Genomic DNA, 16563 nt, shown 5'->3' on the forward strand with positions numbered 1-16563 from the left:
GATGATGATCGTGTCAAGATATTTCCCAAGAAACTGTACATGCACTTGGAGGTAATTGTTTTGCACATCTTGTAATGTGTCTTTGGAGAAAATACGATATATCGCTTATTAGCTTCAGAATCACACATTAAGTAAAAGGCTACTACAGAGGCTGCTGAACAGAACTTAAAATAAACAACTTTCAATAAACAAACTGGAAAGTCGGCGCAGACAAAAAATACTGTATTCCTGTCGGTTGTAGCCATGTTAAATCAGTACTACAGGTACGATCTAGCACAGCCACCTCGCTTCAAACAACCTGCTGCTTACTTTTTAAACGCAGTTAGAATTTTAGACTTGAATAGGCGCGTTTTCTTTGTTTTAACTTGGTACTAATAAAATAAATGATTGGATGGGACAAACAACATAACAACGAACGTGCTTCATGTATTGCCTTTATTACAATATGTCAGATGCCCTTGGGTAATCGTGTTTTGGGACTGTTTCTAATCGATTTACACATCTGTATAAGTTGGCAAAGCTTTGCCTTACACTTCCAACCAATTCAGTGGATGCAGAACATGCAGTCTCAATGTATGGGCAGGTCCACACCAGACAGAGAATGTCGGTAGCAACTGCTGGGGGATGTTGCATGCTTGCCTTTAACAAATGACAGCACTCTGTTTTAGTAAAGAAGCAAGCACCACTATTTTAGGCTTTTATAGTGCTCTGAAATATTGTATAATTGGGTTTATTTAATGTTTAAACAGGTCTGCAAAATGTCTTCGAAATCCTAATTTTATTCCATAACCTACCAGCAAAAAATGCGTAAATTTACGCGATTCAAGTAGACCCCTAGTTATGATGTGATGTTGACTGAAGTTATCGTTGTATTGTAATTGCTACTCACTTTAAAAAAAAAAAAAAAAAAATGACTTGACCGAAGAACATTGAAATAGGAGCCAAATAAAGTTCAGGAGCAACATGAATTTTAAACTATTTTGTTCTTTTTAATATTTAATGAGTTATATATGCAGAACCTTAAATTCTCAAGGTAAATTCTCAAGGTTATATTAGATAATTTGACAGATTTACTCCAGAATGAGATTTGCAGTGCATTTCTGATATACTGTCAAGCCATAAATATTTGCGACCAAAATATTAGGCAAATCACACCCATAAGACCTATTTTACTCCAGAAATGTATGGTGACCTGTTGCAATATACAAAGTATGTATTGTTAGTGGAATTTGATATTTGTGCCAAAAATGTTTGCGTTTTTTTTTTCATATGTGAAAAGTACAAAATAAAAGGCTTGCAAATATTTATGGATTTACAGTATTTAATACTACTACATACATTCTTTAATAACAACCTATTTATAAAACTTCTGGCCTCCGTCTTTGGCCGATAGAAACAATTGTTCTCGACTGATTTTGCCGGGCTGCAAGTGGTACTGCCTTCTATTTCCTCAGAGTGTTCAAGCACATTCCAGTGAAAATGGATGTATTTTTTATGCTTGCATGTTTGCTATTGAAAAGGAAGGCATTAAATTACTGGTGATTACTGGTGAAAAATCCATTGTTCTAACAAATCTTTTACGAATGCAGTTTCAATATACATTACAAATATACATTACAACAGTATATTTAGTTTTACTTCATGTTCTGCTTTTGAATCCATTTGAATGCAGGCTGTACTCTCTGTTGCCTGCAGCAGGTCGAGCAGAGAAAGACAGGAGCTCAATCAACTGCAAGCTCCCATGAAGCCAGCATACTATTAGAGTTTGCTTTTTGTGTTTGAGACTCTGATCAAAAGTATAGGCTCCCATTGGATATTAATAACCCTTCAGAAGATCATTCTGTTTCAAAAAGAGAATGAACAATGCCATGTCAGATTGATATCTGCAAACTCTACACATCAATGAGAGTGGTCTAGCTCTCGGGCCTCCTGATTATTCCCCACCAGAGCCCATTAGTGGTGGAATAAATAAAACTCTAGCCTTTGGGCTTCTTTATAATCTTATTCACATTTTCCTCAGTTATTTCTCCTAGGACATAACTATTTTTGATTTCTATAGTTAGCCACAATTGTTTTGGTTTTGTTTTGTTCATGATTGATGCTTCTTGGCCATTTTGTATACAACAGTAAAAGGTTTAGGTTAATAGTGCCAGTGCCCCTCCAGGAGCCAGTCTGGTTTAAGTAGATAAGCAGATATGAATGCAATCAGAAGCAGCTAATACTGGTACAGAGGAAAGCTGCTTATTCTTGGCAGCTTGAGTATTAGGTCAAGTGATTGTGTGAATCAAATGCTAATACGGCAGGGAGTTTGTCTATCAAAGTGTGGCACCGTCAGGATTAAAGTTTCCTTAAGACTAAAAAGACTTGCATGCATGTTTTTTTCTAATTAAAGTATTCTATTTAGCAGTTTTAGTCAGACCTGATTAAAGTATAACTAATTACACTAATTATAACAATTTTTTTCCGATCGTGGTGTCATTTTTTGTCATTCTGGGATATGGTACATATAATCCTCAATGTGTCAAAGTGCTCAATTGATTTTCATGCTCACGCTTTGGCTAAATAGCAATAATGAAACAAAAAAAAACACAGTCCGTAATTACATTTATTGTCGCTAACCTTATAGCAGCCGTAACAAACAACACAAATTGTGATAAAGGTAATTGTGATTATGGTTTGCAAAAACTAAAAGGATAAGTGTACAGTCCCAGATCATATACTTTTATCTTTGCAAAATGTATTCCAGAAATACTATTCTATACATTCACCATGAGCTTACATATATCTGTGAGGGCTCCGGTTCTACAGCTTTATACACTTTAATAAAAACATACAGCAGGTATACAAGCCCTTGACTTCATCCTGGTTGTTTCTGGTTAATGCTGCCCTAGAATTCACAATTTAAACCAGCACTAAAGTCAAGAATTTATAAGAATACATTAAAACCTGTCTTAATCTGCTCTTACCAGCCAGAATGGAATGTACTTTTTCAGCAATGAAAGAGGCACCAGTCACCAGAAAAGCTTGACAGAAATAGGCCAGGTACGTTCAGTCACTTTGAAGGCCTGTATTGTAGATGCTTCTTTGAGAACCAGTCAATTTTCTTTCAATTTTAAAGATGATCTGATCTTTCCCTACTCGGGATCTGATAGTCTTATACAGCTATGACCAAAAGTTTAGCATTACCTACAATTTTAGGATTGAGAAATAATAATAATAATAATAATAATAATAATAATAATAATAATAATAATAATAATAATATGAACATCATTTAGATCTTTTATTGAACATCATGTAATCAAAGAAACTACAAAATGATATTGCAAAAGTCTACCGGAAGTCATAATAGTAGTACAGTATTTCATTTTAGATTTTTCGAAATGTCACATTTTTCAGTTTCAGTTTTTCGTTAAGTTATCTTGTTTAGATACATTGAATAAGGATTGCTTGATTGATTCAATGGGATAATGCTTCTTGCACTCACCTGCTTGGATCTAGTTTCAGGTGTAAGTGGAATGTGTCATAAGAGGTTTAAGAGTTTACTGCCTCACTAAACCTTCATACAGAATTATAGTTTGACACAACTCTCAGTCGTTAAAAAATAGAGCCTCTCTTGAGATTGATTTTAAGGGAATCATGAGTGAGGCGCATTCACAGGGTAATGTTAATATTCAGCATTGCTCTTGGATGATAAACTCTGATCCTTTCACGTCATTCCCTTGGATGTTTACACACTCTAGCCATATAACTCTTCAAAGCAAAAGGACACATCTTATTTCGGTCTTCAAAAGGAGTCTCAATTCACGCCTCTGTGAATCCATGCAGGGAGCTGTGCAGTAAAATAAGTCATTTGATATTATTCTGCTTTTGATTTTTTTATTTGTTTTGTAACCAGCTGAGTATCTGCAACTTACAAAAAGGTCAAGAAGTTATGTCACATGTGCAGGGGGACATCCAGCTATGGTGTTGGTGTTGAATTTCTATATTGTATGAAGCATGGTATTGCTAGTGCAAGTTCAATCAAATGGTGGTGCAGGGTGCCCGCCCTTTGTGTATATGTTGTTGTTATTCTTCTTCTTCTTATTATTATATAGATGACCGGTGGAAAGCCCATATGATTTTTGTGTATTATAAAATGGGTTGGGAGATATCTGCATCCTGATTGGCTGACAGGCATTCCAAGCCATTGAATTATTACAGTACAACCAACGGGTAAAAACAAGCCCCAGCAACTACGAATTTTTACAAACAGATATTATTACGCAGAGCATTTAAGAACGTTTAAAAAAAAAAAAATTGTCAGACTTCCTCCATATAAATTTTAACTTGCTTGGTGACTCCAATGTCACACATTCCTGGAGGATTTAGACCGCAACAGTTCGGTAATGGAACCGACAGTATTTATTTTTAAAAACAGGTCAGGAAAGAAATGAAACCATGAGTACTATTAATACAGTTGAAGCCAATAAAAAAGAGTGGAATACTAAAAAGGTAACTGCTTGGGCTGTGTCAGTTTTTAATATTTGGTCAGCAGAATTCTACAGGAGAATGTCAGGCCATCTGTCCGTGAGCTGAAGCTGAAGTGCAGCTGGGTCATGCAGTAAGACAATGATCCGAAACACACAAGCAAGTCTACATGAGAATGGTTGAAGAACAAGAAATTTAAAGTTTTGGAATGGCCTAGTCAAAGTCCAGACCTAAACACCAATGAGATGTTGTGACAGGACCTGAAATGAGCAGTTCATGCTCGAAAACCCACAAATGTCACTGAGTTTAAGCAGTTCTGCATGGAGGAGTGGGCCAAAATTCCTCCACGGTGCTGTGAGAGACTAATCAATAACTACAGGAAGCGTTTGGTTGCAGTTATTGCTGCTAAAGGTGGCGTAACCAGTTATTGAGTCTAAGGGGGCGATTACTTTTTCACACTGGGGCATTAGGTGTTGCATAACTTTCTTTAATAAATAAATGAAATATGTATCAATTTTTTGTGTTATTTGTTCACTCAGGGTCCCTTTTATCTAATATTAGGTTTTGGTTGAAGATCTGATAACATTCAGTGTCAAAAATATGCAAAAATGCAGAATATCAGACAGGGGGCAAATACTTTTTTCAGGGCACTGTTATTTAAATGCGTGCAAAACACTAGCCGAGGGGTAATAGGATAATTGATAGCTAATTAACCTCTCGGCTTGTAAACTATAAAAAAAAAACTACAGTTTACTAGTGCAGGAGAGAGTGTTAGAGGCGGGACATAAGACGTGAGTCTGTAGAACAATTGCTATATATATTTATACTTGTTTCATTATCTGTGTTCCGTGTGTGTTTGTTTTGGTCATCGTGCCCTTTATTTTGTGTGTTCATTTATAAAATCTGTTTTATTATTTAATAAAACCTGAGCGCGGCCATAGCGCCTTAGTTTTACCCGTGAGACAGTATCCCTGTGTGCATTTACTTCCTGGTTCTGACGTCACCCACAAAGCCACCTGGTCACAGGTGGCTAAGGTACAATTTAAATTTTTGTGATTTATAATAAATCAATACATCTTGGGTAGGGTGTCTCTAATGATCAAATATAGCATTTTGCACAGTTCAAGCAGCCAGAACCACTCAGCAGTCTTTACCAGATTACACGAGGTGACATCTTGTTTGTTTCTGTTATGTAAAGTATGTAGAGTATCTCACTGCAGATTTTAAACATTCTAATATATGAATATGACATATTTTTCACCCCATGCTTCTCTCTTTTTTTTTTTAGATGGAAGATATCATAGCACGTATGCAAGAAGAAAAAAATGGGATTCCCATCCGTACGGTGAAAAGTTTTTTGTCCAAGATTCCCAGTGTTTTTTCTGGTAAGATCAGAATTCCTATTTCTTTTAGTATACTATATTGTTAAATAAAAATAATTAAACAGTACAGCTAATCTTAATGCAATGTCATTTCCGTCTGATACATACTGTACTGTCTGATACAAAGACATTTCAGATGGCCTACTATAAATTATAAACATATAAAACCTAATCCACATTATGGTTTAAGTCACGGGTGTCAAACTCCTGGAGGGCCGTAGTTTCTTCTGGCTTTCGTTCCACCCGAGCTCTCAATTACTTAATTGGTCTAATTATTTGATTAATTGAACACTTCTCTCCTGGCCTGTTTTATAGGTAGTGTACCTTGCATTTTTTAAATAATCAACTGTAAAAGACCTTGAAAGCATATTTAGACATGTCCAATTGAACAAATAATTGGATGAATTAAGTTAATTGAGAGCTTAAGTTGGAATAAAAACCAGAAGACCTTGCGGCCCTCGAGGACTGGAGTTTCACATCCCTGGTTTAGGGTCTACAAGCTGAGCCTAGAACATGTGTTGTATCACTTCTCATGGTTGACAGAGAGGGAGATACTCTATCAAGTGTTCTTGTTGAGTTCTGAACTAAATAGAACTAAACAGTGGGAGACTGGATCTCACCAATGCTCAGCAAAGACTATTGGAAAAAGCTAAATGGTCACCATGTAGGTTAGCATCCAGAAGAGATCTTGGTTTAAGCACACACAGGATGCCCTCTGTCAATTACCTATGTTACAAGCTGAGACTGTGGCTGAGGAAGTCTACAATAGGCATTTAGTAACCAAGCTTTTGACGCAATCACGACTAATGGAGGAAAACACCTTTTAAACATACACAGAAGCTAGAAGCTATGCTCTGTTGCATAACGACCATTTGAGTGCTGTGATTAGAATTATGTTTTTCTTCTCACTTCCCTTCAGGATGAGTCAATGTCCACGTAGGTAGTGCCGGAGTGCAGTCAAGGTGTGATGATCACTGCAAAACCACACACACCGCAAACATGCAGGAACATAAAAAAAGATATGAAAGATTATGAAGCCATAGATTGTGTCATAAGAACAATTATGGTGAATTCAAAGTTAGCCAAATAGCAATTACAGTATTTGATGTGTGCCGAGCAACTTTGTGTGCCTCCCAGTGTGATTCATTTACATTTTATTGAGCTGATGTCTGTCAGCAAAGAATAGTGTACTGTCTTTTAGATAAGAGGATCATTTACAATGGCTGCTAAAAATGAATGTTCTGAATAATCTGGGTGGCTATGGATATATAACAGTAAATTCCTCTGATCGTCTGGGTATGTGATGTTTTATGCTACTACCTATATTTGAGTTTTTAACTTATACAAAACATGGTTTATTTTTTACAATCATTATTACGTTTAGTATTTGCTCTTGTGGTTTGTTTTATTGTAGTACTTTTGTTTTCAAATGAATCTGGGTTTGATGAATATTTTTATGTTGTAGTCCTGCCAATAGCCAGCATATATGTTGTTCTTTTGGCTGGAACATGATAACTTCATAATCTCAAGTCAAGATACAACCATGGATCAGGCAAATAGTGAAGAAACGACAACAAGAAATCTTTATCAGAATTAAGCTGTATTTTTATGCCATGAATTTAATATCGTGAAAAAAGTAGGTTCATCCATAACAACAAACACTCAATCATAAATTCTGACAAAACCAATAAGCCACAGTGGCAAACATGGGTGAACAGTTTAAACGCTTATAGGTTCTGTGAAAGTATGGCTACTAATATACATACATAGCAATAATAATGGAAAGGCAATTTAATATTCCAAACTGGTACTTCCTCCAAGAACTTGTAGCAGCTACAGGGCATTTACAAAAATAAAAATATAACTGTAACAATAATAAAAACATCAAGCCACACGACTAAATTATGCATTCGCCTGCCTTCCCTCTGTTTTCAGCAATAATTCGATCCCTTGGCGTGGCAATCTCACAAATCCTGAATAATTTCCGTACTAAATTCAGCTTCTTTTTATATACTATTGCCATATAATCCAAACACAGCATGCTTTAAAACAAAAGAAGGTAATCGGTAGATTTAATATTTACATTATTTTGAAATGATTACGCATAACATAAAACGTATATGCTGTGTGCTTGTAACGTTTTAGTGCAAGAAAATGCATAGACTATCCTAAATCAGACAGGAAGCCAGTGTAGGGAAGCCAGCACAGGAGTGATATGATCTCGTCCCAGTTTAAACTCATGCAGCAGCATTTTGTACAAGTTGCAGACGAGATATCACATTGCTACCAATACCAGATAATAGATAAATATAATTAGAGGAACATTTAAACAGTGACATGGTGAACCGCCTACCAAAATATCTGGATGTGCATTAATAAAAACAAGAGAAGAAGAAATGCATTTTAACTTTGATCTGTATTATCCAGCTCAAAGCGCTCATTGATTTAGTGTCACTGTATTTGTGTGAAACCAATATAGTTGAATCAGTGACAAACAATTTTGACCTTCAATACGTTACCACTTGGTTTCATTGTGTTTTTATTTTAAAGGAATTAGGAATAAAAAACTGCAAACAAACTGCAAAAAAAAAAACTGCTTACCTATATTTTGCTTGTATATTCTGTCCAACTTGTGTGGTACAGCATGTGTCTGGGTATAATATAACAGCCATGACATGTCAGTATTTAAATACTTTAGCGTAGATATTAGTAAACACACTCTGGGCACAACATTTAGTGGCTTTTATGCATAGATGCCAATCCCACAGAACCATGGGTTTGTTTTGTTCTGTAATTTTAAATCAGTAGCATTTGTGACTTACTTGTGATCTTATTTATTAAAATCATTATCAGGTTGCAATGTGAATCTCCTGTTACAATATTTAATATATCAGGCAGTAACATCTAGGTCCCAAAAGATTGCCTCGCACATGCCTTAGCTTGCAAATTGAAAATAAGTACTTTGAGAATATCTTGGCATTCATCGGATAGATTTTAAAATTCTGTGCCAGAGAAGTAGAAAGGTGGTCTTAAATATTTTCATGGTTACACGTTAAAGTTGGTATTATATGAATTTGATTAAAATTGGGAAAAATAAAAGACTCATCATAATTAAGGCTGATTATTTGTATCAGTTAAAACCAGATAGAGCATGCAATATATTAAATAACCATTGATAAATAAATTGACACCATTTCTTAAGTAAGCTAGTTAATAAACAGTTAATACACTATGAAGTGTCCCTTAAAATAGAGTGTAAACATTTTATATTTTCAGCTACAGCACTGTGTAACCGTAGGGATGTTGAAGATTTTGTACAGTGCATGGAGAGTTGCCATTAGATTTGAAATACATCAACAGATTCCAAACGTTTTTGAAGGCATACAGCACATGAATGAGATATATTAATTATTCATCTGAACTTGGCACAGCTGTATTACACCAAGTCCCCAGGGAGGATGTTGGGTAATGCATTAGAAAAAAAAAAAGAAAAAAAATTGTAATATTCATCCTGACAACTGAGGGCAAGGGAAAAAGAGTACAAATGTCAGAAACACTATGTACCAACGGATTCACGGATTCTCACTAATAAATTATTTTAACATAATTGTGTGGGCTAATTATCGCACCTGCTTTCAAAGAAGAAAGCTAGTGTTTAAATTGTAATGCAACAATGTGTTATTAACATACTCAGTATAATTCAAAGTGCGTATTTCACAAAGCTTTAACCCATGAGTTATTTAACAGTTAACAACATTTTCATGGATATCAAACTTTATTTTAGACATAAAAAAAACAGACTTTGAAAAACATTTTTTTTAAATAACTTAAAGTGTTAAAGCTTTGTGAGGCCCATGGATGTGCTGTAGATTAATGTCTCTTCTATACAATGGTTTTGATTTTGTCATTTTTCCTTTGATTTTGTATTACCACAATTAGTTTAAGATAATGAAATACTTGTTGCATGTTCCAAGGTAATAACATACCATCTGACAGTGCAGGAAGAGGTCATTATTAGGAAAAAAATTTGTAAGAGGGGGAACCTCTCGCTAGGGCCATGAAAGTGCGGTGCCACAGGGGTCAGTGCTTATCTAGATAAACGACTTAGATCGGGATAATTAGCAAACTTGTCAAGTCTGCATACACAAAACTTGGTGCAGTGGCCGACACACTTTCAGCCACCCAGGAAATCCAAAAAGATTTAGACTGTATATAGAACTGGTCAGAAACATGGCAAATGAAATGTGGTCAACAAATGCCAAGTGTTACATGCTAGTCACAATAATGTAGAATCCAAATACCAAATGTGTTGTATAGAACTGAATCAGAAGAATCACCAAGAGAATGAAATTGGTGTTGTGATATACTCATCACTGTCAGCAACCAGACAGTGTGGGGAAGCAATCAACAAGGCAAACAGAATGCTTGGGTACATAGCAAAAAGTGTAGAGTACAAATCCAAGGAGGTTATGACGAGGTTGTATAGTGTACTGGTGAGACCACATAGAGTACTGTGTCCAATTTGAGTCACCACAGTACCAAAGGGACATTGTGGCCCTGGAGAGTCCAACAAAGAGTAACCAGACTAATCCCATGAGATATGAAGATAAGCTGAAAGAACTAAATCCACTTAGCATAGAACAAAGAAGAATTAGAGCAGACATGACTGAAGTCTTTAAAATCATAAAAGGAGTTGACATAAGCTAATCCACACCAATAAGTGCAGTACAGAAACTAGGAAAGAGTACACAGTTTGAAACTAACTGGAGAGTGACTTAGGACAAAGAGAAGGAAACACTTCTTCACACAGAGAGTGGTGAGGGTGTGGAATGGGGTATTTAGTCGAGATGTCCTTTTGGTACATTTTTATGATCATTATTATTATTATTATTTATTTCTTAGCAGACACCCTTATCCAGGGCGACTTACAATTGTTACGAGATATCACATTATTTTTACAAGATATCACATTATTTTTACATACAATTACCCATTTATACAGTTGGGTTTTTACTGGAGCAATTTAGGTAAAGTACCTTGCTCAAGCGTACAGCAGCAGTGTCCCCTACCAGGGATTGAACCCACAACCCTCCAGTCAAGAGTCCAGAGCCCTAACCACTACGCCACACTGCTATGCAGGTGTCAACGTTTAAATGTTTAAACCATATGTACATACACACACACTCTTTATATTACATTATGATTAAGGCCCTGTGAAAATCATGGAAATTTTCTTTAAAAGTCACGGCAGTGTCACGGGTAAAGTACCGTATTTCGCGGAATGTGCACGGAGATATGTTATAAATTACGTGTATAGATTTTTTTTTTTTTTTTAAACAGCAAATATACATATAAATGCACTGACATCAAAATTAACATCAAAGTTATTCAAGCACTTTACAATAGCTTGTGAAACGGTGTTGTAATTAACAGCCTGTAGGTAAAGTGTATCTGCAAGGACAGCTTTCAGTTCTAGTACATCAGGTGCATGTTCACCATTTAGGTCTCGCAAAACAAATACAATGTGTAACCCATACTGATCTCATGGGCATCAGTCGACTCTTCAGTGTGACCACTGACAAGCAACCAGACTGTTTTACCAATTCCATAATCTCATATATATATATATATCACTCAATTCAAATTTGTGTTGATTGGTTAATTTATGGGCCATCTGATTAACTGGTAGATTAATCAGTAAATTAATCTGTACACATATTTAATAAAGGTCACGATCTTATAGCAGCTGTCCTGCATAGTAATACTAAAAAATCAATAGAATCTGTAAAAATAAACCCCAGTGGGAATTTGGTATTTTTAAAAGCATTTGTATTATTATTTTTTAGCTTAGTAAATGTCTGTCTTTGTATTTGTACTGCACTATTGCACTGTATTTGTTATGCCCTGTGGGCATAAAGTAAAAAAACTAAATTAAACTTTTTTACATTATATTATATTCAAAGAACAAAGCAAAACCAATGATAACAACAACAACAACAACAACAACAACAACAACAACAATAATAATAATAATAATAATAATAATAATAATGATAATAATAATGATAATAACAAACGCAGTTTACATAATCTATCAAATGCACAGATTCCAATACATTGTTATATTAACTCTACTGTTCAGGGATCGGTGCCACAAATGGGAAATCCATTTTCTGTTTTTAATATCCCATTCTGTTGACAAATTACCTAGATATCACAAAATTTTTATTATTATTATTATTTTTAACAAACTATTTACGTAAAAGTGTACTGGTAAATTAAAGCCTATACATGATTTATTTTCACTTATGCTTTTGGATTAATAATGAAAAAAACTGTGTTATACGTATTCACAGGGATGTAAGGGCAAAATAAATGTCAGTCGCTATCTGGAGCGTTTATTATGGAGGTTTGCTTTTTACTGTCATCAGTAACTCCAGCCACAGTAATTTCTGAATGTTTTCATTTCAAATGGTGAAGCATTGAACATGTTTTTGTGGTATGGCAATTTTGTTTGGCATAATTATTTACATACCACGGTTTTCTCGTCTGGTTCCTCAAAATAATTCCAAACGTTGCTTTGCCTTGTTCCTTTATTTAGAGATGCAATTTTATTAAAAATATATAACAAACGTCAGAGAAAACGCTTGCCATTAGCTTTCTAACCTATTGTTGACTGGGTACCATTACCATACCATGCCTACTACAGCATGAAAACAATATGCGTTTGGTGGAATTTGTCACGTGACCGGTTATATGTCTAGCACAGGGCTTCTCAAACTCGGTCCTGGGGACCCACTGTGGCTGCTGGTTTTCATTCCAACCGAGCTCTCAATTACTTAACTAGACCCTTAATTAAACTGATCATTTGCTTAATTTACTTGTTTTCATCTCTTAAACAGTTGCAGATTCCAAGTTAGCTATAACATTTCATAAGTAACTGGAACTGCAACTGTTTAAGAGCTGAAAACAAAGTAAAAATATCTAATTATGCTAATTATTAGTTAAATTAAGGGTCTAGTTAAGTAATTGAGAGCTCGGTTGGAATGAAAACCAGCAGACACAGGGGGTCCCCAGGACCGAGTTTGAGAAACCTGGTCTAGCATATTATTGAATGTTTAACCACTTCTTTACAGTATATACATTTAAACATTTAAAATTCCCACTCCCTAGTATTTAGTCATGTTGTTGAGGCAGAATCACTTGGATCCTTTAAGATTACAACTTGACAAAGTTTTATAATCAATCACCTCCTAGGAACCTGACAAGATTCTTGTTTGTAAAATTGTTCTTTCAGTCTTATTTAATTACAGAGGAACATGCCACAGCAAGTAAAATAGCTTGTTTTTCAGTCAGTTTGTTGCTTCTATACACCAAGAGAATGCATCAAGAAAGACCATAACTGTAGATGTATGGTAGCACCTTAGATTACATGAATAGCCCTGTTATTACATTGGGTAATTACCAATGGTTCCTGCACTAACATGGAACTGACTTTCTGAACAACGTCTTGTTATCTGATGTAATATTACACATATACATCACCAGTATTACCATGCAAGCGGATGGAGGATTAGTATTTACCCAGTTGTTACAGTGGGCTTACATGGATGGTTACATGTTTTCATGTATGTCCCGTAATCTAAATGGCTAAACAGATGTAAATAATGATTATCACAGTTGCAGCATGTAAACAATTTTCAGTTTATAGCCTATAATAAAGCTGTGCTTGGTGGATATTTGCTGTACATGTTATACAAGTTCTATAGAACACAGCATATTGATTCCCTGTGTTTGCGCATGCTGTGGATTGAATTGTAAATTCTCTGGGTTTTACATCTTAAACTTTGATCCAAATACTCTCTCACCTGGAAAAGCAGACAAGGACAGGGTGATCCCACAGAAAAGCTGCTTAGAAGCAAATAATAATTAAAAAAAGATTATTATGCCAAAAAAAAAGAGAGGAGTCCATAACTGTTTCCCTTTGTAATGGACATAAAATGCATTGCCAAGCTGGGGTCATTGTTTTAAACAGGGCATACTGAGCTCTTCCAGAACTGTGTCACCCTCCTAACTGATATTAAAACCCAGTACACACAATGCTACTTAGAGCTTCCCTAGGAAAGGATATGAATTCAACGACCTACACTATCGCCCCACCATTATCCTCTGTTTCCAATGATCATTTGTAAAATACTTCAGTTATATAGATTGTTACCTAACCCTGGGTTTTTCTTTTAACTAGGTAAACAAAATCCAAAGAACGTGCCAGTAGAATTCCTAGTACCAGTGATATGGGGTTTGTGAATCAAGAAATACTGTTAAAACAATTACTGGTAACATCCATTTTACTGCATCACTAAACTTAATGAAAAAAGGCTATAGTGTTTCTTTATTTTGCGAAAGCATGACCCCATATTGTTTCACATCTTTAAAATAATGGCCACAAATGCATGTGCATTTAATGAAATGCACATGTCGGTAATTAAATCCTATTACAATTCTTAGGAATAATAGCCAGTGGAATTCAAGTGGTTTTTTAGGAATTCGATTTTACAGTCAGAGTTACATTTTCCTGTAATTCCTTACCTACCAGTTAGATGCTGTAACATCTCATTTTTGTAATTCTAGTGTTATCAGCAGGTATGCTTGTGTGTTTCATTTTGTATTACAGACATGTAACTGTTTCCACTCTCTCATCAGCATGACTCTCTGGCTGCACTTGAATACAAAGTACTGCATTTCCTCTCAAGAGCTTCTTCCTGCTAAAATATTTTAATACATTAATACATACAAACTGTGAACAGCTTGCCAGCAAATTATTAAAATAAAATCCATATACTGGAGATTTTCCCGTAGTGCCATGCACTTTGGAAACATTTCAAAACATCTTAAATTCCTCAATAGGACTCCTGCTTCAATTTCAAGTCACGCTTATTCACAATACCATATGTATCATAATTGTACACATATAGAGTTTATACACCTTTAACTTACCTGAAATAAGTTTCTGTCATGTGTTTTTCCAAATCCAACAGACCTGACTCCTGCTGGGCTCTCTGAGTTATCATTTCATCGATTTTCGTATTTCAGACAAGATTTAGCCAAATATGAAAGACCACTGGGATTTTTAATATGCACAAAGTAGACAGGAGTTTAACATCTCAACCATAGGTCAGCAACTCCTACGGCCCATGCCCCCTAACACCATGCTGAGGGATAAGTACCCACTACTGATTATCCTTGCAAACCACACACCCACGCAAGCATTGACAGGGCCCAGCTGTTATGAAGACGGTTATGAAGCAATGAATAATGATTTCAGCTTTCTACAATATATACAATAAACACAACCAGACCTTTGATGATGTGTTAACCATTTATATATGTTATTGCAAATGTATAATCTTTATTAATCTGCTGCATCTCTTGGACTATGATTACATACATGAAACAATTTGTTATCTTTAAATACCTTTCCCTAAATGTATTTATTTATTTATTTGTCAGACGCCTTATCCAAGGCGACTTTATAATAGATACAAAATAGTTTGATTACTTGATGATTTGTATGGAATTTCTTTTCATGCTAAGGACATGAGCTAGATTGGCAGCATAGGAGTCTCAAGTCTTTATACAATGAGCAGAAGACAAGGTTCCTCAGATTGTCTTTGTTAAAGCAGAACCTGGAGAGACAAGTTCCATAATGACGCCTGCAAAGGTAGCCAGACCTAGATTAAATCAGCATTACAGCAGTGCCATAACCATTATAAAGTATACCATATCTATGGCAGTGCCATAAAATTGGATTGAATTCAGGCCTTAGTGGGCTGACTTTGTCTCACAGTGTGGTGTTTTGGGATAGCTAGTTGAGACTACCAAACTCAATATAAGAACTTGATATTCTTTGTTTTATACTTTTTAATGCAAGAAAGGAAAGTGAATAGCCAAGCACTGATTAGAAATTCATGTTGTAAAGGCCACATAATGCCCTTGAAAACTCAGTCAATGTCAGACGCCTAGTATTTATTTATTTCTTAGCAGACGCCCTTATCCAGGGCGACTTACAAGATATCACATTATTTTTACATACAATTACCCATTTATACAGTTGGGTTTTTACTGGAGCAATCTAGGTAAAGTACCTTGCTCAAGGGTACAGCAGCAGTGTCCCCACCGGGGATTGAACCCATGACCCTCCGGTCAAGAGTCCAGAGTCCAGTAATCCCTATTGCCACCCCTTGCTCACTCTCCGTGATCAGACATGGATGGTTCTTTCCCCAAGGGGAATTCAGCCAAGAATAGACTAATATTGGATGGACCTTAAACTGTCACTGCCTCATAGAATAAATACCACAACATAGTAAATGTTTTATAGTAACATTAACATGCAAACCTTTACTATATATATATATATATATATATATATATATATATATATATATATATATATGTGTGTGTGTGTGTGTGTGTGTTGTAAAGCAGATATTTTACTGATACGTATACTGTATTTCCACAGTGTCCCTTAGGTACACAGTAATTAACAACTTCCTTGTAGTTTATCAATCCAAAAGCCTCATCGTATCAATGTTACAGTCATTCGTTAAACCAGACATTTCTCCAGCTGACAAAATACAATTTTGGTCAAACACTTACAGTTGTTAGTCGTTTGGTTAAATGCCTGATAGAATGTTGATATTGTTGTGAAAGA

General features: G+C 35.4%; 1 protein-coding gene across 8 annotated transcripts in view; it reads left to right on the plus strand.

Moving 5' to 3' along the window:
* The window catches only part of LOC117411148 (regulator of G-protein signaling 7), a 118531-nt gene that overhangs the window by 43116 nt on the left and 58852 nt on the right, over window positions 1-16563 (plus strand). For all 8 annotated transcript variants that reach the window (XM_059024859.1, XM_059024862.1, XM_059024860.1 and 5 more), the window contains exon 3: window positions 5759-5855. In XM_059024859.1, the coding sequence (XP_058880842.1) occupies window positions 5759-5855 (97 nt within the window). The remainder of the gene's footprint in view (window positions 1-5758; window positions 5856-16563) is intronic.

This window comes from Acipenser ruthenus, chromosome 6 (assembly GCF_902713425.1).
Source record: "Acipenser ruthenus chromosome 6, fAciRut3.2 maternal haplotype, whole genome shotgun sequence".
NCBI lineage: Eukaryota > Metazoa > Chordata > Actinopteri > Acipenseriformes > Acipenseridae > Acipenser > Acipenser ruthenus.